The 25,337-nt window shown below is 37.4% G+C and overlaps 1 protein-coding gene across 1 annotated transcript in view; it reads left to right on the plus strand.

Annotated features, from left to right (window-relative positions):
* DROSHA (drosha, ribonuclease type III) overlaps nucleotides 1–25,337 on the plus strand; it is a gene marked incomplete at its 3' end in the record, with an annotated part of 54,244 nt that overhangs the window by 22,306 nt on the left and 6,601 nt on the right. Inside the window, exons 10-18 of the mRNA XM_010080677.1 lie at nucleotides 1,205–1,286; nucleotides 2,552–2,626; nucleotides 5,877–6,046; nucleotides 10,654–10,778; nucleotides 14,674–14,773; nucleotides 17,730–17,837; nucleotides 21,605–21,712; nucleotides 24,188–24,326; nucleotides 24,988–25,048. Of these exons, the coding sequence (XP_010078979.1) occupies nucleotides 1,205–1,286; nucleotides 2,552–2,626; nucleotides 5,877–6,046; nucleotides 10,654–10,778; nucleotides 14,674–14,773; nucleotides 17,730–17,837; nucleotides 21,605–21,712; nucleotides 24,188–24,326; nucleotides 24,988–25,048 (968 nt within the window). The remainder of the gene's footprint in view (nucleotides 1–1,204; nucleotides 1,287–2,551; nucleotides 2,627–5,876; nucleotides 6,047–10,653; nucleotides 10,779–14,673; nucleotides 14,774–17,729; nucleotides 17,838–21,604; nucleotides 21,713–24,187; nucleotides 24,327–24,987; nucleotides 25,049–25,337) is intronic.

Here is a 25,337-nt window from a genome sequence, read left to right on the forward strand (position 1 = left end):
TGAGTTTGAAGCCCTGAAGTTGCTTATCAGTACTTAATGTAAGCTGTTGGCAAAACAAATTTCCGGTGGATAGAAACAAAGCACATTCAGTTCATAATCTTTTTTTGTTTGTTATTACAAATTAATCACTGGTGAAGCCACTTTGTGAAGTCAGTTGCTGCAGTGGAACACAGTGTGTAGGTACGGAAACATCCCTGCATATTAACTGCAAAGATAGGATCAGTGTTTAATTTGGTCACATATGTTTACATTTTTCTTTCTAGTTATCTCTTTTTTTGTGGCTCAACAGCATCTAAATGTATGCAAGAGCCCTGAAATTCCTCAGCAAGTTTAATGTGATCAAAGCAATTAATTTCTTGTTACTGAATCTGCTGTGTTGCCTCCAAACCGTGTTCTAGAACAACAAATGGCCACCAAGCAAAATAGGGAATTTGCCATTTTTTTTTAATCCTGGTTAATTGGCTACAGCACTATTTGCAGACTGTGTTTACTAATGTGTTCTTGTGAAAGAGATTGAGTTGTTGGGTTTGGAATTTGTGGCTGGTATCATACACATATAATTTATATCAACCTGGCCTGATTTTGTTCGTAAAAGAAGGCTTTTTAAGTTCCTTCATTTTTGAATGAAAGGTCTTTGCTTTGAAGGAGCTGCTTTCCCACTTGATGAGAAGAATATAATTCTTTTTTCTGTCTTTTATTTTTTTTTTTCCTCCTCTCCTGTCCTGTTGGTTCTTGAGGTCAAAATCCTCAGTTTGCATTGTACTGATACATGGCTATGGAAGTGATGATGGTATCACAAATGGTGATTTATAAACTTTCAGTATGAACATGTAAGAAGAAGTGAATTACAAAAAAGATCCTTCTCAGAAATACATCATCTACTTTACTAACTTAAGTGAAAAGGTTTTAGTCCTTGGTGAATTATTGCAGATTCACAATTACTGCCTATAGTGTTGATTTGAACATTGACTAGTCTTCATTGGAATGCTTTCTTGACAGTGCTTTCTGAAGAAATCGCTGTGTTATGTTACAGTAGGTGATTACAGATACATCAATACTGTTTCCAAAGCCCAGCGTCTAGCAGTGGCAAATATGAAGAAACAGGTTTTTTCATAGTTTTATTTAAATATACGTAAATGGCATTATTTGTATTACAGTATTATCTAATTCTGGTTTGTTTTGTTTTTTTTTTTTCTTTCCCCAGAATTTTTGTGTGAGAGGTCTTGAGCTGTTCTCTTCGTATCTATTCAAAGATATTTTAGAGCTCTATGACTGGAATCTTAAAGGTAACTTTTATTTAGAAGAATAAAAATCCATAGAAAACTCAATCTCATCTTTTGTAAATAGAAATCTATTTTGTTATGTTCTTGATTTAAAAAGAAAAGAAGTGGGGAGGGACCTCAAAAGAAGTCAAATGCTGGTTTGTTTGAGAGAGACAAGCTTCCACTTTGTTCTTCAAGAAGATGAATTATATTAAGAGTTCGTTAGTGTGGGCTGTTACAATTAAAATGCACAAACTTGTCACTGCCTTCTTGCAGATAAACTACGTTTCTTCCTTAATAAAAACTGTTCATTTTAATAAAACAATAAATATTATTGTATGTTTACTATTGCACAGTATCTTGTGCATGGTATTTTGGAAGCCAAGGTGTCGGGTAAGCTATTCTCTCTGTTTTTACAAGCTGACAAACAAGTTACTCATACAGTATTTCTCTACAGACAACTTACAAAGCAGTGTCATACAGGCAGCTGTAGAGGGATAACATATCGTTATAGCTGAATGTTTTTGACTTGACAAGACAAAAATATATGTTTCTGTGAAGACTACAACAAAGGAGAATTTCAGGGATGATCCTTCCCTTGGTCTAAAAGAAAGAAAACCAAGAATATCAAAAGAATTTGATTTCAGAATCTGTAGGCGTGTTTTCATGTCTTGACTTTGTCTGTGGAGTTGCACTCTGCACTTATTGCAGTTAAACAGAGAAGCATACAAGTTTCATACATTTTGTGTAGCCTTCTTTGGTTTGATACTAAATGTTGTCTTTCATGTCACTGGTTCTGATCTTTCTTTTTTAACATCAGGTACTTACTGGTTTTGTTTTTATTTTAATGCAAAGCTTAGGATGATGAAATAGGAAATGACAAAAAAAAATAGCGTCATGAAAATTTCTGTGTTATCTTAGTTATTGCAACCAAAAAACACCCACTAATAGGGAGGGACAGATAAGCTAGTGCTTGTGTCTAAGGCTTAAGTGAATTAATTACATAAAACAATTATTTTTTCATGTCACTGTTTTAAATAGAACTACTGTGGTTTTGTTAGGTTCTTTTTATGTTTAAGTTATTGTAGCTTTCTTTGAAATTGTCCGTGGGAAAGCTTTCACTAGAAGTTGTTACTCTGTTCCTCTCTACTGTGTGTTTTGTTACTTTTCTGATTAAAACTTAGTTCCTATCAAATGTAATTACTATTCATTGAGTTCATCTACAGCAGCGTTGGCAAATATGTTGCTGTTCCTAAGTTTTCTGGGATTTTTTTTTTTTTGTATTTAAGGTCCTTCACTTGAAAATGATCCTGTTTCCTGCCCCAGATTTCATTTCATGCCGCGATTTGTGAGATTTCTTCCAGGTAATGTTTGTATTATGTAGCTTTATGGAAATTAGATCTAACCCACCCAAAAAAACACACCCCCCAAAAAAGCCCCCAAAAAATCTTATTGCAAGTCAAATGGTTCTGTAACTGTAGAGATCTGATGCTTCCATGTGAAGCTGGCAGTGCTTGCTGGCAGTGTGGATGGTTTTACTCAGAACTGGGATTCAGGTGGACAGGCCAAGTCTCGCTTCCAGCTTTAGTCTGTCATGGTGATTTTAGGCAGTTCCAGGTCATCCTTGTCCTGCTCTGCGATGAAGCTGTGGTATTTAAGGAGTGCCATTACCTAATCTCACATGTGAAACTGAATTTAATGTCCCCTCTGCTCTTCACGATACTGTGTGATTATATTAAAATTGTTGACGTGCAGTTTTGAGGGTGATCATGATTGGCACTGCTAAGCACGCGTTGTTCTGATGGTTTATTTCATTATCTTAATGGAAGCTTAGACCTTGCAGCCAATGGTGAAAGGCAGAAAAACACTGTTCCAGTGTAATTCGACCCTAGCCTTCTAGCCAAGGACAAGCTTCAGTGTGGAGTGTTAACTCTTGTTTTGAGTGAACAGCTTACACAGGCATTTAACACATCCTAAGATAGTAAGACAGATTTTCAGTTGATGTAAATGTCATGACTCCATTGAAAATGTGTCCTGCTGAGATCCTGCCAGTGATTGCTCCAGAAGGGTTGTGTGGACAGGAGGATGAGTTTCAGCTGCCGGACTGAGGGTGCAGATGAGACGTGGAACAATCTTCATCAAGAGGGCTGTGGCCTGGAGGTGCTCTTTGCTCTGGGCTTTGAAACTTCGTTGGGTTATTAATTATAGCTGTAGCTAAATGAGGTTTGGCTCATTACTGTGGAGAGTACTGATGTCTAGATGACTATATTTCTAATTGTTGTTCCTTCCTGGATACACAACACTGTTCAATCAGAAGCAGAGCTCTGAGGCTTGCTAGCAAACATTGATTTGGTTCTGCTGAGGCAATTTACAAAATAAGCCATCAAGCCACATGTGGCTGATTAACTTGACCTCATCACAAAATGAAAACAAGTTTGACCTGCCTGGTTTGTATAGCTTGAGGGTGTTTTCCTGTTAGTTTGGGGGTTTTGTGTTCTGATTAGTTTTATCTTAGTTTAGAAGCCAGCTATTTCTGCGCTGTTGGATTATTTACTGATAGGGAGAGATAAGTCTCTATAACATGTATTCCTGTGTGCTTCCTCTTTAAGGTTCCCAGCCTTCTAACTCTTTAGAAAAATGTCTTTTTCCTGATGTTTCTGCATATATAGTTTTCTTTTAGCATCTTTATGACCGATATTTTTGATCAGGTTTGCATTTTGTATTGATTATTTTTTGAGATATCCTTTGAGATTTTTAATTTTCAGAAAGTGGGAATTTATTTCCTTTAGGTATGTTTGCAGAATGTTATTTATCTATGTCTAATCAAAGAAGATACATTGGTGCAACAGATCTCCACACATTCGTCAACTGTCTCTTGAAAGATAGAAATGAATTGCTGATTTCCTATCCCCTCTAATTTTCTTTCTTTTTCTAACATGGTGTAAAAACATGAGGTTTGGAGGTTTGGGATGTCAGGTTTTCTATGTAGATTGCTTAGAGACAGGCCTTGGGGTAGTTCTAAGCTTTGAGATAATCGTACCAGGTATACTGAGTACCAGAGTTGCATAGCATATGGAATAGTTGCTGTGTTTTATTAATTATCATAGATTTTTATGATGATATGTATATTAAGAGAGTAATAGACTAGAAAAAAACGTTCTTCAGTGAAGAAGGTTACACTTTTTTTTTTTGTGATTGTTGAACATGGATTACCTCTTGCATAACAGTCTAATCTAGTTGTTGACAAAGGCAAAACTCTTATAAACTGAGTTTCTGTTTAATTTGAAGGAAAACTTTGCACGTGTAAAAATCTGCCCCTGTAGCTTTTCAGAAATATTCTCTGTTTCTAGTGAGGTTTAGGGTGTATTTTCCCCATTTAAGATTCCCTCTTGGAGTTTGAATTAAGTTAATTGTTCTAAGAGGCCAAGTTATTTCATTCCCTTTCATCTTTTCTGTACCATAGTGCTGTTATCTCAGCTGAAGTAAGAGCAGCACTTGTTCCCTTGTGTGTCTTGCAGAGGACATAGTCTTATGCAACGCTGCTGTTACGCAGCAGTTCTGTAAGGCTTTTCCTGTGTGCCTGGGATCACATTCCTTGTGCTGTGGCATCATCCCCCGTATTGCTCTAAGGCTTTACTTCTGTGTTTTTTCTATTCCTTTTTGTGTGTGTGTAGTGATAGAGAGGTTGTACTCAGTGGCAGGACCAGATTGCTTCTGGCTCCCTGGGGAAGGGAAATCAATGTTTGTGCTCTGTGGGGATGAAACTTGAAGACGTGTCCATACCTACAAATTGACACCCTGTTGTTGAAGAAGGGGGTCAGAGAGATGTGTGTCAAAATTAAAATACTGTAGTATCATGTCTCTCTATGACATGAGTGGACATACTGAATTTAAATAGTCAGTGTCTTCTGAGTGGTGGTCTGTCAGGACCGTCACTCACTCGTCTTTCCTGTTTGCATCTTCACATCTGAACTTGGAGCCAGTCAGCTGTTTATTATACTGTCTTCCTTTGTTACAAGCAGCCTTTGCTGTGCATGTTTCCTGGGGTCTCAGAAGTATTTAGCAGTTTTCATGTGCCCTTGATTCATTTAGTGACAGAAGATAACACTGGGCTCTTTAGTCTTCATTACTGCAAGTACAACATGTAAGTACTACAGATGAGTTGAAAATACAAGGATAACTTGCTACATTCATCCAGAAGTATCCTGTAAAATTTTGAGTGTTCTTTTAAAAAGCTGCATAAATGCCTAAAGGCTTTTTAACTACCATTGTAAAAAGAATAGTGAAAGTGTGAAAAGGAAGACATAACTGGATAATGTAACTGATTGTTCTGCCTGCTCATTTTAAAGTTTTTTCAGGCAAGTTAGAAACTTCAGCTGTATAGTATGATGAAACTATTACTCTTGCTACCATTACTGTTATTGCTTCCAGTTTAGCGTTTATACATGTGCAGTATTCATCAATAAAACATTTGCCTTCATATTTGTCAAGTCGCTTAAGCATTTTGCATTTTATTTTGCTCATCCAAATATTTTATGCATTCTGCGAATTTTTTCTTTTGCTCATGCTTTAGGAGTGAATATCTGAAATTTGTTTTATTTATTTGTTTTTAAGATGGAGGAAAAGAAGTACTCTCAATGCATCAGATTCTTCTCTACTTGTTACGATGCAATAAAGCTCTGGTGCCTGAAGAGGAGATTGCCAACATGCTTCAGTGGGAAGAACTAGAATGGCAGAAATATGCAGAAGAATGCAAAGGGATGATCGTTACCAGCCCTGGCATGGTAGAGCAAATAATTCTGATTTATGAACAACCCAATGACACATACATGTGTTGTATCAGAGAGTCTGCTACAGGCTAAATTGGAAAGGTAAAGGATAATCAGTGAGAGTTGCAGATTCCTGTGGGAACAGTTCATTGACTTGTTCCAACTCTTGGAAGAATTGCACCCTCTGCTGCTCTGTTGAAGGGCAGATTTCCAGATTAGCGCTGTTTCAATGTGTGCATTAAAAGGGATGACTATATTTAATGTATGTGAAACTGTAGTTTGCTCCTCTCGTTTCTTATTTTGTCAGACAGTCTTTATGTGCACAATCTTATTCTCTTTTCCCTGACACAGGACCAGAGACTTGGTAACTATTTGCTATTTTCTTTCATCTTCCTCTTTTGACCCTCTAACTCTGTTTGAAGTGCTCTATTCAGCTTCTGCCCTGAATATGGAAAAGGTGTTTTCTGCCTATGTGTTTTTTTCCACATTGTCCCTGTGTTGCTCTCACTCACACTGAGGAATTTTGTGTACATTAATGAATGCATACATTACTTTTCAGTGCCAAGCTTGAAACCCCTATGGCCTTATTATTTTTGGAACAATTAGTATTCTCTGAACACAGCTCCTTTCAACTCCAGTGTTTGTGGGAATTTAGCCCATTTTTCTGACTATCACACTTAAGAAATGTGGGTCATGAGAATAGATGATGTCCACTCGAAGCTGCAGGGTACTCTTTGTGTGGTTTGGTCAGTATTGCAAAGTGGTATCTCAGCAGTAGAGGGATGTTTTGGACCTGATATTTTAGACTGCCATGCAGCTTTCTCAGTTGTAATGCCTTTTTCTCTGACTTCATTTGCCTCCTTTGCTCATAGCTCAACTTCTTATCTTCTTCAGAAAAAGTATGACTTGGTATCATGCCTTAGGGGAAATTTAGTTTGCTAACTGAAAAACCTGTCCTCAAACTGCAGCCAAGGTGACTTCCTAAATGTATTTTTCAAGTTCATATTTTTAAGTATGGCAGCAGTACATTTAGTAAACTACTTTATAAGCTAGTCATAACTTGGGCAGGATAATTTTTTTTTTCCCCTTGATTTAATTCGGAGTGTTTTAATTCTGGCTAAATTTTTCTACACCAAAAGGTCTAGAAAGGTCTAGATCACATGTAGGAACATGAAATTCAGAATACATGTGAAAATACGTTTCTCTCTCTGGAAAATTCTACCTGAGCTAGTTAAAACTGAGTGCTAAATCAGAATCTCATAACAGAAATTGTTAGACAACCTTAGCTGTTTAACTTCACGTTGCCTGTGGTTTCTGTGATAAAAGGTATATGCTAGTGCTGAAGCTGTCAGCATCTGAATGGTATGTACTGACATAACTTCAGTGGTTTTGATGAAGATGCGCTCATTTTAGTTAGCTGAAAACTTAGGTTTTTGTTTAGTACGAAGGCATGTATACATGCTCCTTCCTTCTGTCACTGAACTGTAAATGTCTGTATGCACAAGGCAGTGCAGTTTCAGAGTGTAGTGTTAATTTTGAGATTTTGTGTGATTTTTACTGACAAACTTTGCATTATACAAGACAATGTTTTTAGAGATGTGTGTGGACATCAAAATATGTAAGCGTAAAAGAAATCTGCAGCACATTGAAACGTTGTCATGTTATAATGCCATTGTTAGAACACATTTTTCTCCTGAGAAGATTGCAATGACTTTCTTCTTAGTTTGTGGATTTTTTCGGTTCACTGCAGCATATTCTATTGAGTATGAAAGTAAGAAAAAAATAGAGTATGAAAGTATTTTCTATGCATTTTACAACGTTGAAGATAAAACAGCTCTGTTATAGAGACAATGCTAAACTGTTTTACAAAATGACAGCTCTTCAGTTCCATTTTATCCACTTGACACAACAAAGTAAAACCACTAGATTTTATTTTGCTGCTTTCCTCTACAACATCACTTGAGAAATAATAATTCCTCTTGTAAGCAGATCAAGGTGTGTATATGTATATAATTTTTTTTAACAGTGAGGTGTATATATGTGTGATGGAGAAGGGAAAAAATTTTGCCAGATGTATAAATCCCATTTACTTAAACAACTAACAGTAGCATTATTTAAAACCATTTAATTTGTTCGTGGTGTTTCATTAGTTCAGTGAAACTTTGTGTTGGAATAGATTTAAAGGTACACAAATTTTAATCCTCTAATACTTCACTCTTTCTGAAATATTCCTGCTTTTCTCACTAGTACAAATACATATGTATTTTAACATACTTTTGTACTACACCTGCATGTGATCTCATCATATCTTCTAATATAAGCAAAGCCTTGATTGATGAGGTTTGGAGTAGGAAACAAAGATAATGGGCCTCTGTTCTGTCAGAATTTTTTTGTTTTCTATGAGATTTTAAAAGCAAGTTTGTGCTTATTAGTCGGTCTCTCACAGCACTTCTTTTAAAAGAACACAGGGATAAAAATCTAGAAGAATAACATCTGATTTGCTTGCATCCTGTCTACTGGTGTGCAATTTACAGTTTATATTTCTGTGTGGTACTCTTTGTTCATTTAACCTCCAGAAACGGCACCTGAGAGGAAGCGAGTGTTCATCGTGCTGGAGGAAAAAAAGCACCGCCTAGCTACTCCCCTCGCATAACTGTCAGTGAAGGGGCAATTGTGATGAACTCTGAAATAAGGAGTTCTTTTGTTCTGGTTGTTAGCAGGCATCTGTGAACAGCTGAGTAACTGAGTGACAAAACTCAAAGGCAGTGACATATAAATAAAGAGAGAGTCTGGTTTTGAGAGATCCCGAGACCCCATGTTTCACACAGACCCTGCTGTAGGTGTGGTGAAAGCTCTTCTCCCTCTCACGCTTTTGAAGATGAGATTGCTTCTATTTAAGTGCCTAAATGTGAAATATTTGAATAGGAAAATACTATCCATATTTTTTAAAAAAAAATTTATTATAATTGATGTATTGGATGTGATTATTATTTCGTATTCTGTTAATCGTATTTTGCCACCTTGGTTCTCAGAGTTGTTGTGTAACAAGGCTGCTTTTTTGAGGGGGGGCGGTGGTGGGAGAAGTTTATCACCTTTAACGTTAAGAGAGGGGGAGAACCAACAAATAACTTCTGTGAAGTTAAAAACTTCAAATTGGCTTTGTGGAAACCGTGCAAAAACAGATAAACTTAAATTTCAGGACTTTAAGCTCTGGTTTAGAGAACAATGTTCTGCCTGCTACAAATCCTTCCCATGTTTTTCATTAGAATTTGTTGTTCTGATCTCTTTTTATTGGAAGTGCTGTGGGGAAAACCTTTTCTTTTTTCTTTTTTTCTTTTTTCTTTTTTCTTTTTTTTTTTTTTTTTTTTAAAGCTGACAGCATGAGCTAACTTAAATTGGTTTATTTTTCTCTTCTTTTGGCTGAGGAGATGTAACTTTATGTTAAGTCATCATGTCCAAAGGGTAGCTGATAAGCTTTCTCTGAATGTCAAAGTTTTAAGTGTTTGTTTTTCTAGCATAGATTGGAAATGTGGACAACCTGATGAGGCTTACCTTTATTTGTAGAAGTGGCTTTGCTTATCCATGCAGAGAATGATTCCTGTGAACAGTTCTACCAAGGTGGTTTGAAGGGTGATAGCTTTGCTCCTGATGTAGTTTTTATTGTTTGTGAAGAGAATGGTGGGAGCTATTCCTTTAATTCTGAAACTCATCCTTGAGAAACTCACAATGCTAAATCAGAAGGTTTGAGATGCGGATAGCTAGAAGTAATGCCCTTTTTCTGAAACCTTAGACAAGCAGAAAATACTGTCTTCATCCAGCTGCTTGTAAAGTGGGGAGTAAGCAGGCACATAACAAAGCAGCTTGCCAGGTAATGGAGAAAATATTTACCTGAAGACAAACTGTGCACCTTCAGCTGAGTTATTAAATATGTTAGATAAGTGACCGAGAGCTCTGTAAGTAGCATGTCTTCTACAGTGATGTGCAGTTACTCATTTTCTGCATTTTTAGAGGTGAAGCAAAAGTTACCTCCTACACTATAAAAAGAACTTCTGTTTTGAAGTATAAAAAGGACAAAAGTCTCCTCATTATACAAGACTGTATTCCTCATTGTACACATCGGACTAGGAGCCTTTTCGAAGAGTAGCATGACAGATTTTTTAATGCTGTTTAGTCCGTGTGATTGAATGGATCTAATAATGGCTTCACTTGCTTTGGGAAATCAGGAACAGAAGTAAAATTAGAGAGGTAACCTGATCTTAGCGAACTACTCAGGCATGTGGGAGCTTGGATGCCACTATGCTAATCCTGGTTATATTTCCAGTATGATGTTCAACGAAAGAAAGTTGCTTTAAGTTCTCTGAAATAATCAAACTGTACATTTCCTAACATATAAAATGAAAATAAAAAGACTTCCTTTTTTTTTCTGGGAGAGCTAAGTTGCTTAACTTTGTCTCAGTCATTGTCATTGCCAAATATTTATTATAATATTAATGATTAGTTTTATGTGTGTTTTAATAAGCTTGGAATATTGCTGCTTCATGGTTCCTGGATACTGCGGGCTAGAGGCAATAAATTTTCCATGGAGCTGTTGTCAATTAGGTATATTTTGTTTTTTCTCTTAGAAACCCAGCTCAGTTCGTATTGATCAACTGGACCGCGAACAGTTCAATCCTGATGTAATTACTTTCCCCATTATTGTCCACTTTGGGATACGACCTGCTCAACTCAGTTATGCTGGAGATCCTCAGTAAGATGCTTTTCCTTCCACCTTTCATTCAGAAACTCATTACTGTTGTCATTTGTGGCTAAGATGGTTCTTGTTTATACACTTAATTGAGTCCAATGTAAAGCTTTGTGCTTATGACATTGGATACAAGCTCTTGTAGATTAGAGAATATAAGGTGTAACTTCTTTTTTTCTGGCATAATTCAGGGTCTGCTGAAGTAAATGTGCATGCATGTGCAGTATGAAATTTCTCAACCTGAAAACAGGTCTTCTAGGTCAGACCAAAGGTTCCTCAAGCTCCATCTGATTTCTCTGAGAGGCCTCTTGCAGGTTTTTAGAGAGAAAATAGTGTAACAGGAAGGCAGATGGGGAGAAATACTTACTTTGTCTTCCAAAGGTCTGTAGCATATGGGCTTCTGAGCTAGAAGATGTATTTAGATAATTTTGTTTAACAGCCCTGAATGGACCTTTCTTCTCTAAATTTCTCAAATCACTGTTTGAATCTTTTTATCATACTGACAGGGAGAAGATTCCAGGAAATCACTTCCCCAGTACTGTTGTGCATCATATGAAAAAGGGCTGACACTTGTTTCAGAGCTGCTACTTGATCGGTTAATTAGATGCTCTTTCAGGTCTTACATCTAATAATGAAGAATATAGCCATTCTCTGTTTGCTTCCTTAATGACATTTGTGTTTCTTGCATCCTGCCATGTCCTACTTAATTATCTCTTTCTATGCCTTGATTCGTCAAGTCTGCGTCCTATTTCTTAGCTTGGAAGCTGTTGCGTCCATGCTACTTTTCTCTGTACCTTTTATATCCTTGTAAAGATTGGGAGGAATGTAGTGAATGAGTGGAGAGGGAATCAGAACTTCAAACAGAGCAAGAAATACTGTTTCACTGTGGATTCATGTAGTAGCATAAAACTCATTGCTGGATTTTGTTCACAATTCTTTTCTTAATTTCTGACAATTTCAGGGAACTCTTCCCATGATTTGGAGATCTGTTTTCTGAATGATGACAGACAGCGTACAGTCCATCTCTTGTGCATGTATAGTTAAGGTTGTCTTTTTCCTCATGCATTTTCCTCCAGTGTCTTTCAGGGATGTTGCATTTCACCTGCAGTTTTGAGGCCAAATTACTCATATGTGCATGTATGACAGACATATTCTTCAACAACCTCTAGCTGAGAATTTTAGTTTTAATATGGTGGGAAGTGGGAATAGTGAGTGCATTTCCAGATAAAAATATATTTTGTTTTGGCTTTGAGCATGAGCTTTAATCCTCCTTATATTTTAGATTTCTTACCCATAGAAAGAAAATAATTAGACAAAACAGTATAAGAATCACCTCTATTTTGATGATGAATTTCTTAATATTTATGAAGTTCTAGTACCTTGCATTGAAAACACTACCAAGATACAAAAATTATTCTTCCCACACTTGCTAACGTCCTGTTGTAGTTTTAAACCCAACTAGGGGCAGACACCCCAGAGCCACTTGCTCAACCTCCCCCCTCCTGGGGATTGGGGCGAGAATTCAAGGGGTAAAAGGAAAAGAGACTCGTGGGTGGACATAATAATTTAATAACAAAACTACAATAGTATTGGGCATCATAATAATGATGATAATAATTATGATAGTAATATATAAAATTATAAAAATGAGTGATACACAGTGATACTGGTCATCACCTGATGACCAAGGCTCAACCCGTTCCTGGCTAACAATCCCAAAACAGGGAGAGTCCCAAAACCGCAGTCCCAGAATGGAGACAAGAGCCTGAGTGAGAGTCCGAGATGACTCTCAGAGTGGTGACCCAGACAAAGAGAAAGTACTTCTGGACAGAGCCTCATCTATATACTGTACATGACGTGCATGATATGGAATATGTCATGGGCCAGTTTGGGTCTTAATCCTAAACCTAAGGTCGAATCCTAGGCTAGTAATTGGGGCTGTGCTCCCTCACAGCTCTTCCTGCACCTGCAGACACTGGCACAGCAGAGAAGCTGAAAAGTCCCTGACTGTCCTGGCAGCAACTGTGAACATCAGTGTGTTGTCAGCCTTTTCCTCAGCACAAATCGAAAACACAGCCACTTACTAGGTGCTATGAAGAAAGTGAACTCTGCCCCAGCTGAAACCAGGACAATTTCTTTAAAATTTCCATGGCTTTTGGGGGTTTTTTGCACAGAGCTGATAAAGAATTTAGGCATGCTTGTTTTTATGAATGTAGCAAACAAGTTTTTTGTGAAAGAGCTCTGTGGTGCCATCACAAATCTCAGCCTTAACTCTGGTGTATGTGTGAAATAGGAACATCCAGAAAAGATTTTCCTGTAGCGTGTCTTTTCTTTATGAGGTTCTAATACAGAATTTTTGTTATTGTCATCTGTTTATTAATTCTCCAACTTAACTGCAATATCAGAGCTTGTTCCACCAATATTAATGCTAGTAGTAAAATGCATATTGTAGATCATAGTTTCAGGTTATTGTTGTTGGGTTGAAGCTTCCTCATGGCATTTGTTTGTTTCCTGGTTCGTTGATTTGTTCATTAACTCATTTTTCTTCTTTGGATGGGGAATTGTCAGAAACAGATGTGCTATTCTGCAGATTGCGGAAATGTGAAAATAGAGCATAAGAAAAGTCTATGTATTGACCATTTCAGACGTGTTTATAGACTCAAAAAATATCAGCATCTCTAGAGGCAAAGAGTATATGTTCAGGAATGTTGCAGAGAAATAGCTATGGAAAAAATGCCAATAAGAAAAGATCTGTTTGTGTGTCTGTGAATGTGGGATGTTGGGAAGATCATGAAATAGTAAAAGACCTGCTGCTTCATTTACTGCTTTGCCACCAATATGGTAACTTCCCGCTAAAACCACTGCTCTAAGTTGGTGCTGAGGAGGATCTTCTTTTAAAATGTAAATATAAAAGAAAATAAATTACTGGGGTAAACTTCTTCCCTCTGTCCTCTAATTCCCTGCTTCCTATTGAAAGTCTGGTTTTATGGGTTTTCTTGAAAAAACTCTACAAGAGGTGATACTGTTTTGAAAATAGCATTGTTTCCTAAGGACATAAGGTCCATGTCATGATTCTGTTGGTTGCTCCTCCCATAGTAACTTTCGAACCTGTAGGTCAATCGCAGCTGAATATAATTGTGGGATGTTGTCTACAAATGGAGTAAATCCTTACAAGTTTTGTGAAAATCCCTGGTAGATCGCAGAGGGACTCCCACCAAGGAAAGGGTTTTGTTACTGAAGTTTATGTGTGATTGGACACCACCTAAATGTGAAAAGGCTAGATGGTTGGAGAAAACTTGAAACCTTAAGTATATGCTAACTACACAGAAAACTTGACTTGCTCTTTCCATTCAGCACAAACCCATAGGGAATTGAACTTCTGCTTCACTGTTCACAGAATGACTTCGTGTTGCACATGACTTGTAGAGCTCTTCTTCATGTGCTTCACTGAGATGTTTCAGCCAGTGTGAAGACAGACACTTCTTGGGAAAGGTTACTGCTGTTTTTCAGTGACTGATAGGTTAACCCTGTGGAGAAGAGGGAGTTTTCACCCGCCTGAATTGAGATGTCATGCTGCGAGCAAGTCTTTTCAGCATGTGCAGGTGGCCCTGAGAGGAGGGGTGGGTATCTGGGAGACCTGGGTTCTGCCCTGAGCTTTGGTGTTCACACTGCACACTAATGCCTCCTCTGTGCCGTTGTGTCCACCTCGCTGGAACAACTGCAGAGACGCTGTCAGTTCTCTTAGAAAATGCTTTGAGATTTTTTTCTGGAGCAAAACGATGCTCATAGACAATCTGTGTGTATATGGGTGCATTGTTAGCAGCTGGTGTGTTCATAAGGACAAACGGTGAGAGGCTTGCTGTATCGCCCAAAGTAATTGTTTTCTGGTTTTGTCCTTTAGATACCAAAAGCTGTGGAAGAGTTATGTGAAGCTGCGTCACCTGCTGGCTAATAGTCCCAAAGTCAAACAGGCTGATAAACAGAAATTATCACAAAGAGAGGTATGCTGGGCTTTCCGATAACTGATAATTGAACATGGTAATTCAGGATGGAATAAAGCCATATGACTACTCTGTTTATGGAAACAATAGAAATCCTTCACAAAAGATTTTCTTTTCAGGCTGTTAACACTGATTTTATTTTTATCTTTGCTTGTTAGTGAATGGTTTTCTTTCATTTTTTCAGCTGTCAAACTACTGTAAGTTTTTCCCAATTGTAGAAATGATCATTATAGACCCATAAGTTCTTTATAGCCATTGCCATTAATGTTTGCAAGAATTAGAATAGAGAATGACTTTTTGTTTCAGAGTGCACTTTTAACTGGCTCATAATTTTAAACATTTCTCTTCTGAGATAAAAACTACCACACTTGTGTGTGGTTTTAAACCATAATTTATTAGGCAGCCTTAGTGACATTCCTTAAGATCTTTGAGTCAAAATCATCTGGTTATTTTCAATGATCTTTAATGACAAATCAGGTATTTGTTGAATTTTTGTCTTTTCTCTGTTAATTTCCACCCCCCCCCCAAAGTGATGAGCAATAAGCATTTCCTAAGTGCAGATGCTCAACCAATTGGGAATTAAAATCAGAAACTAAAGTCACCTAAATATAGACTAAAGCAGCCTGCTCTCAGGTATCTGTTTTTTTAACATTTTGGACTGAAGCTTTTAATTTGTCTAGTGCATGTCTACCAGGCACTCTTAATTGGACAACTTACGTAAAGAATACATAGAGGAGAAATTCACTTCTTTGATAGTGGATGGAATTTAATTAAGTGGTGGTGCATTTTTATTTATTGTTTAGAAACACTGATATTTCGTTGAATCATACAGTAATCCTGAATTGGAAAGGACATATGAGGATCATTGAGTCCAGTTCCTGAGTCTTCCCCGGTTTGCTAATTGTTTAGCTTTGGTTGCAGTAAATGTTTGATACATTTGACGTTGCACCTGATTTTTATTATTACTGCAAAGAATAGTATGCTGTTGCATGAGCAAGAGTCTTAGTTAACATTTTATTTATGCTGATATTAAATAAGCCCTTAGCTTCCTTACTTATAAATGGTAATAAACAAAAACAGCGTTTTGACTTAACTGTGCCACAGTTCTAAGGAAAAAAAAATTGTCCCTGTTGGAGATTATGTTGTTTGCCACAGCTTTCTACACTCAGGGCAAGTAGAAAGGAAGACCATTGTTTTATGGGCATCTTTTCATTAGGGGCTAATGGATGAGTTATTTGTAAAATTGTAGTGGGTTGGATGTAGGGAGGTGATTATGTTTTGCTTCAAAAGATAAAATGCTCCTTGGGTATTTATCACCTACTCTGTGGTATGCTGATTTTTGTTTCCAGACCATATTGTCTGGGAGGATATGTTTATCAAGTAGTTTGCCATCGGAGAGGCATACAGGGCTGAACTGGAAGTTTTATGTGAGGATAACCTATGCATTTTGCCAGTGGAGATGTCAGTAACTTATAAGGAGCTGGTACGTGGGCTTTTAGAGATTATGAATCATGTTATGAGTAACGCTGGAGTGCTCCTGAGCCAGTCAGCCTGAAAGTACAGCTATGTCTAGCATACACTGTAGCACCTGTCTCAAAAAAGACCCAATGACACAGCCTCCAAATGCAAATTTTAGACAATGCACAAGGAATGCAGTGCTGTGAGCATCTCTGTTCCCCCTACCATTGGTCATTCACTACTACAAGATTGTATGATGTTATTATTTGTGACAAGGTTGTGCCTGGGGGCTTTATTCCTTTAACCTAACTTTGAGGGTTTATAGTAGGTGCATAAATTGGGACCTGAAGGCTCGCTTTGAAGTCAATGGAGAGAGAAATGTATTTTTTAAAGCCATTTATCCCCATTCATTGAATATAAAAGGAGCCAGGGCTAACTAGCCTTCTACCCTAGACACCTCAGTATTGAGGTGTCTGAGGTTTGATGAATGTGTGTCTGGATAGATGCACCTCTATGACTCTCTGAAGAATGGAAGACACAGCCTGTTCCTGCCCAGATATGCTCACAGGCTTCAGACTGGAAGCTTGGAAGACACAGCTTTGAGCAAGTGCCCTGTAGTGAAAAGAAGAAGGAGAGGGAGGATGGGTTGCAGCTTTGAAAAGTTTCATGTTCTGAAGAAGGAAGAGCACCTATGCTCTTTACTGTTGGTGCATGCTGTGTGGGGAGCTTGCATACCCTGGAGGCTTTGTAGTATTGGAACGAGGAGGTCCTGTTGCAGGGATGATTTGTTTTATCTGGTTTTCTTTCATTCTATTTTTATAGAAAATATTTTCTTTCCATGATTCTGTCAGAATCTTTCAATGATTCTGTCCCTTTCATGGTTTCTAGAGACAAACTGTTTATGTTAAACACCTATCAGCCAGTGGTCAAGGCAAAATAGATTATTTTTTTAAAATTTTTTTTTAATTGAAATAATATCAGTAGATTTCATCACATTAGGCTCCAGGACTAGTGAATGCTGACCCCTTCCCCAGACTGGGAGTACTGGCAATGTTGAACAGGAACTATTACGGGATAGCGAGATCACAAAACAAAGCCTTTCTTTTGCTTAGTCTGTTTTACTCCTACTGAATGCTTCAAACCAGGTGTACTCATGGTAACAAACTTGAATGAAGAGGTTGTTTTCAGCACCGGGGTAAAGAAGATGCTTACATTATAAGGATCTTAACTTGCTTAGTTTTGTATCATCTTGGATGTATGAGTTGGACTGGTTTGTCATTTACAGTAAAAAAAATGTAGTCGCCTCTGTTGTCTTGGTCTGCCAAAATCCTCTGTCTGCACCGTACTCCAGCAGGACCACCGCAGTCTGCAGCTGACAGTTACAAGATATGGATTAGTCAAAAGCGAACCTTAAATGGCTATTGTGAACACATTGATGTGTGCATTGATACTGCTTTGTTGTAGAAAGTTTTTCACAGGAGCTCTGCTTTCTGTCTAGGAAGCACTGCAGAAAATTCGTCAGAAGAACACAATGAGACGTGAAGTGACTGTCGAGTTGAGTAGCCAGGGATTCTGGAAAACAGGGATACGCTCTGATGTCTGCCAGGTGACTAAACCACAGAAATGTCTGATGTATTTTCTTTCTTGATAGCTGCCATTTACCTCTTGCAAGGGTTTGCTGTGATACTAGGCTGAAGAACCAAATTGAAATTAATACCTTTGCCTCAGTAAAGGAAATCTGTTGATTTAGGGAATGATTCTAGTGTCCTGCCCAGCCCCTCCCCACACACAAAAAAAATATTTTAAAATTTTAGTTTTCTTGACGATGGTTGGTTAGCACAAGGGAGAAGGGATAGAAATGGCCAGCTTGAAGCTGGAGGTTAGCCAAATGTTGAGTTTAGTGTGGAACTCCAAAGGCTTCTTTATCCATCAGTTGTGTTGGTTTTAGATCTTTTTATTATAATATATTTTTCTATTTAGATATTTTTTTAAAACAATTTTACAATGAAGCATGAAGCAATATCTTTTTACTTCAAGGAAAAGAAAGAAAGAAAGAAAGAAAGAAAAAAAAAACGCCACAATGAAATAAATATACTTGCATATATATTTGCATCATTTTTTAGCTATTGTTTTGGAGATGTTGTTTAAGGATTAAATGTTTACAATTTAATATTAACTTAACAGTATGAAGTATAAACTTTCGGGGTTGCTAGGCAAAGGTATGGGTAGAAATCCCATTGTTATCTTAGAAGTCTGGCAAGACCAAAGGGGAAATTCTAACGGGAGAGAAATGCTAATAACTAAAATTGCTTTTCTGTCTGAAAGATTTCTTGTGATTCTGCTGTTGCTTCTCAAGTTGAAGAAAGAGAATAGTGGAACAGTATCTTCTCAAGTAGATGAGGAAAATTACAACCCTCTTCTAATTTTTTGTTGTGAACTTGTATCTATTTTTACAGGTTAAGTAAACAGTGTAAATTTCTACTATAGGATCTTTGAAACAGTTCTGTGTTATTCATAATATCTTCTGTGATTCATCTCTTAATGTCTTCTTGGATATTCATGTTTCCTTTTGTTGTTGAAGGACAGCAAAACGCCAAAGAATGATGAAAGTAAAGCCATTTCACATTTTTGTGCCCATCTGCAGCTGTAACATCTAAATCAGCCAGTTCTGGTATGAAGGTCCTTTGATTTAGTTTCTTTGAGAGACCAAGAGTAGGCAAACTGTATGTCTGTAAAACAAAAGATTGCTGCTGTTACTACATTCTTTTTTCCCAGATTAAACAAGAGTAAAAATGCACATAAATCAACTCTGCAGGCAGAGCTGAAGTGCAGTGATTTAAAATTAATGCTTTTAAAAGCATTGCTGTTTAGAAGATTGAAACTCTCTTAAGTCACTCTGATAGCTTATAGTTGCTCAAAGTTGCATGTAGCAGTAATGACACTGGTCTTTGCAATCTCTGAAATGAAGTGCTTGGAGGGGGAGGAAAAAGGGTGAGTGAAATGTTCCAAAAAAGTAAAGTGGCTGTGTTCTGCCCGGCTCACTTGAAGTTATCCAGTAGATGAAGGGAATTACTTGGCCACTACACTGGGTAGCACTTACACAGTCTGGCAGGATGGGGCCATGCTGAGAAGATATCACCCCTGTTACATGCACACACACATGCACATTGTTGCTTGCATTGTTACTGCTGTGCCCTCAACAGCTGTGTTAAGTGCTCAGGGTGAGGAGAGAAATTATACATTTCAAAATATTTCATCTCACCTGGTTCTTACTGGCTTCAAGTCAGGAGCATCTGCCAGCCTGGGAGATGGTGGCAGTAGCTGGGGGCACATGAGAGAGTCCCTGCTGTGCCATGCCAGCTGCAGTGAGAAAAGAGCATGCAGCATAGTTAAAATCAAATATATTTAAAAACAAAAAAATAAGTTACTTGTATTTTTATAACCAGATGCAAGTAGTAAGGTTATAGGATAACTCCTGTGGCCATATGGTTTCAGCAGACTTTTATTTAATCAGTAGCCATTCTTTAGCCTAATAAAATTTTAAAGCATATATTTTATTTTCTTATAAAGAGAGAAATACATAAAACATCATAAACGTCAAATAGCTGTGATCCAACTTGATGCACATTAGCTAAATCTGTCGAGTATTTAGTGCCATGAAAGCAACACTGTCAGTGTAACTGCAAGAATAAAATTAAAGGCCTTCTGTGTGCTCCCAGAGAGAAGTCAATTCTTCATTCACTGCACCACAGCTGATAAAAATCTATAACTTTATATTTCGGTCCTCAAACTTAGGGCCATGTGTATTGGTACAAAGAATATTAAACCTTTCTTGAGGAACTCTTTCTACCTAGTGCAGTGGAACATATAGGCAGGGAAGCAGAGCTGTCCATGAAACAACTTTTGGGGTTTTTTTTTTTCCTTGCTTTTTGTGGTAGGTTTTTTTGTTTCTGTTTTTGTAATGAATTCCTTCTATGAAGGAAGATATAGGAAGCACACCTGTATAGTTTATATGGAGATAAGAGGGGTGTTCCCCTAGCTTGTAAATTACCCTAAGAAAACTCTAAATGAAGTGACATGGCAACAAAATAAAATGTCACTTACTCTTGTTACTCAGTTTGCTTGGAGTGGTTTTGCATTTTTCTGCCATTGAGAGATCCAGAGAGTCTTTTTCTTCTTGTTAACTAGTTACTTCCAACTGGAAGAAAAGGACCTGGGGGTGTTGGTGGACAGCCAGCTGTGTGAATGTGAGGCGGCAGCGAGCCCAGGTGGCCAAGAAGGCCAATAGCATCCTGGCTTGAGTGTGGCCAGCAGGACTAGGGAAGCAGTCGTTCCCCTGTATTCAGCACTGGTGAGGCCACACCTTGAATCCTGTGTTCAGTTTTGGGCCCCTCACCACAAGAAGGACACTGAGGTGCTGGAGCAGGTCCAGAGAAGGGCAACGAAGCTGGTGAAGGGTCTGGAGCACAGGTCTTACGAGGAGCGGCTGAGGGAGCTGGGGTTGTTTAGTCGAGAAAGAGTCTGAGGGAAGACCTTATTACTCTCTTTGTAGAAGACCTGAGGATGGTTGATATCTATACTTGCTGTACTGCTGTATCGATAAACTGTACTACTTGCTTATTTCAACCCAGATCCATCGAAAGTCAATATTAGTGTAGATTTCCTGCTTTACAACACTTAAAGAGGGAGATTTTTGTTGTCACAACTTAGTTAAATTTTTATTGACATTTTCCCAAGGGAAAAACATTATGTGTTTCCTAGATGATCAAACAGCAACCTTTCTCATATTTGAAAAGTATCATTCCTGGCACATGAAGCCAGGAAAGGCCCGGCTACAGCATTTCAAAAAGCCCTTAATTCTTCCTCGGAAGGAGATGAAGCAAGGCACTAATAACTGTGCTTGAAAATCAAGTAGCTACTGTTGTTTGGTGAAATCTGGTCAGAGTTCTTCTTCCCTAATGTTATGAGGCAGAGGGGAAATGGTCTTTCTTCATCTTTGTTACTAATTTGAAACTGCAGGGTGTTAAATGAGAAGGTACGAACATTGTATTCAGTCACAGCTTTTTGAAATTTGATGTTACTGCTGACCAGACATTTTTTACATCATTCAAAATACTGAAGTAGAAGATTGGTTTTATGTGTTTATTTATGTAATCTGGGTGGGTCTGTCTCTCCACTGTAATTACGCAGATGGACAAATCTGATTTAATTTAAGTGCTCTGATAATGAGGGTGGGAAACCATGATTTTTTTTTGTCATTTAAACCAAAACAGTAAAACTTAGTGTTGCGACAAATGGAAAGTGTTTGTATTTATAGCTGAGTACTCTGTACACTGAAATTGAATGCTTTTCCTTATTGGAATTGTTCTTTAGCACGCAATGATGCTTCCTGTCCTCACTCACCATGTCCGCTACCATCAGTGTCTGATGCATTTGGACAAGTTGATAGGCTACACTTTTCGAGATAGGTGCTTGCTGCAGGTAAGATATGAAAACAATAAACTACCTGCTAGTTTGTCTTCCTAATATTATTGAGATTATCCGTAATCCTGCCTGGTATACAGCCTTGAGAAACGCACTGCATTGCCACAGCTTGGACATACTTGCGTACTTGCACTGCAGATCTCTGGAGAGTTTCAGTTATCCCAAGAAACCTCTAAATAGAGACATCTGTTGTGCATGTAGGCGTATGCCTACCTTTGCTCCAGTGGTAGGCCTGGATTTGTTTGTAACATGTAGAAAGACAGAAATATGCTTACTGAAACAACTGTCAGGTACATCACTCATTATTTCCATGTAAGTTCTTTTTTTAGATATTTGCGAAGAGTATGATGTTATTCTGTAGATGAGCATACAAGCCTTGCTTCTTCCTTTTGCAGTCTGTTGTTCCAAAAAATAATAACTTAAGCGTTGCCTTTTTATTTTGCATTTATTTCTAGTGGAAAAGAATTTGCAAACTTCTGTTCAGCTCTTGACTTCTACAAGTACAAGATTAAATTATTGCATTTACAATCAAGGACAGGAACTGGAGAGGAGAATTTCTTATTTGTTTTAAATGCATCCATGTTGCATGACCAGTCACTTACGTAAAAGTATATTTGGAATTGATCAGCTCCGGAGGGCTGACTCTTGGCATGGTGGCCCCTTTCCCCTTATGTTTTTTTTCTGAAGCTACTGAAGGGAAACGGAGACTTCTGTTCAGGATTTCCCCCTGAAATAAGCATCATCTCTCTCCACTGAGAGACTGGGGATGGGAAAGGTGAATTTTCTCTAAGTACAAGACATGCAGTTTCTGCATGTGTATCAAAACTATACTCCCAAACTACTTTAAGCAGAGGCTTATGGAGGAATCTTTTCTCATAGTTTTGCTGATTTCTAGAAATTGATTTCCAGGGCTTGTCCTACTGAAAGTTAGATTAAACATTGAGCATCTTGTAGGATTTGGCTGTTCGCAGGCTGCCTTAGTTATAATATGAAAGCTAAGAATGCAGCGATGGAAATCTTCAAAATGCTGAGACTAAACGCACAAACTGAAAAGCAAATTGCTATCGAAAATGAGAGAAAGCATAAAATCAAGTGTGTCAGCATTAGTCAAATTAATGTTTAGTTATAACAAAAGTACTTTTTAGAGCTTGATCCCTATGCAAATTTATTTAAAACCTACAGCCTTGTTCCAGAAGAGAAAGAGCTTTTCAAAAATGTACATAGCATCAGTAACCTATTTAAGCACAAGTGATATTAGATGTATAATTCTGCACTGATTTTTCTACCTGTTTCATCATGATGTATTCTTTTTAAAGTACAGACTGGGAAAGAGAGATTGCGCTAATTTAAGTATTCAGAGAAGTTGTAATATGTCATCCAGTTCAGATGGAGGAGAAGTTGAGAAAGTGCAGTTATGACAAACTTTTTAGTGAGGAATTGAAAAGGACTTGGAGAAAGTTCTTACTGTTGATTAAATATAATTTTACTCTCTAAAATAAAGAAAATAAACTTCTCTAAGTCTTGTGTTTGGAAAGCCACAGACAATGTTTGAATGAACTACTGGAATGTCTTTGCTCACAGCCTGCAGCACCAGTCCTGCAAGCGTTTCAGAAGTAATTTTCTGCAGCTTGACTTTGCCAATGTATCTCTTGTTTTATATACAAAGTGTGTGTACACATACATTTATGCATGCATAATATTTTTAAGTATGTATGTGTACAGAAAGAGAAAATGCATGAGTTTGCAGGATGGCATCATAAAAGCTAGCTGTAGTTTTTATTACTGCTGCCTTTTTTGTAATGGTGGTGGCAGCAGCAGAGTAAGCTTTTGATAATGCTATATGCTACAAATGTAAAACAGACCAATCCTGCCATTGCTGTTCACTTCCAATTGAAGAGTGGCCCTGTATAGTCATGAGAGAAAGAATTCTTCAGTGAATAACCATGCCAGAGATAATATATTTGTTTGTTCTTGTTTGTTTTTTTGAAGTTTGAAAGTTTTATAGATATTTAAATAACCTAAATCAAATATGTGAATGGTTGAGAATCTCTTTTAGTTGTTCATATTTTTAATATTAATATTTATGCTGCAATGGTAGAGTGAATATATGTTTAAATAAGCAAATATGTTGAAATCAGGTCAGGGAAGCTGGTAAGCAAAACTCTTAGGACAAATCGACAGTTCATGCTTTTTCTGTTCTAAACTAATTTCTCTGTGAAGAAAAAAAACTGTTGAAAGTTAATTAGTTAAAGTGATGATTGGGCATAAATGTTGCTTCGGTCTGACATCTGAAATGCTACATCCTACATTTAAATTGCTGGAACCAGCCTACTAATTGACAATATCATTTTGTAGCCTTTCTTCAAACTGAAAAATAACAATTATTAGCTACCAGTCTGAGATATTTTTTCTTGTTACATTTGCAAAAATACATCTAAGACTTTTTTTTTTCCTGTATGTGCTACATTATAGCTTGCCATGACTCATCCAAGCCATCACTTAAACTTTGGAATGAATCCGGACCATGCTAGAAATTCCTTATCCAACTGTGGGATTAGACAGCCAAAGTATGGAGATAGAAAAGTTCACCATATGCACATGAGAAAAAAAGGTATGCTGTTACACCACTGTCATTTTTCTCTCACCTCACACTTAATCAGTAAGAAAACCTTTTGTCCATTATTTCATTGGCCATTGTTCTTCTGAGAGATCCCTTTGGTGGGGAATTTCAATGGTTAAACACAGGCACCAGTGAGATCTTCTAAAAGACTGGATTTTGCGAATTAGTCAACAAGTAAAGAGCTGAGAAAAAGCAAGGATAATAAATAGGAGCATGTATTTTCTTTGATTTTTGGGAAGTGTTGTTTTCTTAATCTGCTGCTCACTGACGTGAGCAAACTGGATGATATTTTGTAAAAATGTCTTATTAATGTGAAAATGTGGTCTGTCTGCTGCAGAATATTCCTTACCCCTTAAAAGTATATTCATTATTGAAGTAAATTGTTCATTGTTTATGTAATGTTTGGAATGTCTTTTTCATGCGAAGGTGGTATTTTTATCTGGCTCTCTGAAAGCAAAAATACAATAGTATTGTAATGGGACTGTAGTCAGAGAGCATTTGTAAGGATTATACTTGCTGTAAGTAAACCCTGTAAATAACAGTGATCTTGTGTACAGCGATTACAAAGTAACATTTTGAGTAATTATTTTCTAAGCCTATTCAAATTGAACTAGTGGTTGTTTATTTAAAAGTGCATTGTTTATATTTCTAGGCATAAACACCCTGATAAATATTATGTCCCGTTTGGGGCAGGACGATCCAGCTCCTTCCAGGTAATGAAAATAATTATTTGCAAGTAGGGAAGATGTTGCAGAGGGAGGTGTTTGATAGAAACAACCAGCTTACTGTCAGCAGCATCTTTGGCAAATAGTTTAAATGAAAAGTCATTTTGGATTGACTTTTATATTATGAGGTTGTACTGAACCTCCATTAGCAGTGACATAGTAAATGTTTGGTCGTGCTTGCAGAAAACTCCTGAGGAACATTTTAACAGATAATTCTTTTTTTTTTTTTTTTTTTTTTTTATTTTTTGAAAGGGGGGGGAATAAAAACTTACCTTTT

This window comes from Pterocles gutturalis, unplaced genomic scaffold (assembly GCF_000699245.1).
Source record: "Pterocles gutturalis isolate BGI_N339 unplaced genomic scaffold, ASM69924v1 scaffold6446, whole genome shotgun sequence".
NCBI lineage: Eukaryota > Metazoa > Chordata > Aves > Pterocliformes > Pteroclidae > Pterocles > Pterocles gutturalis.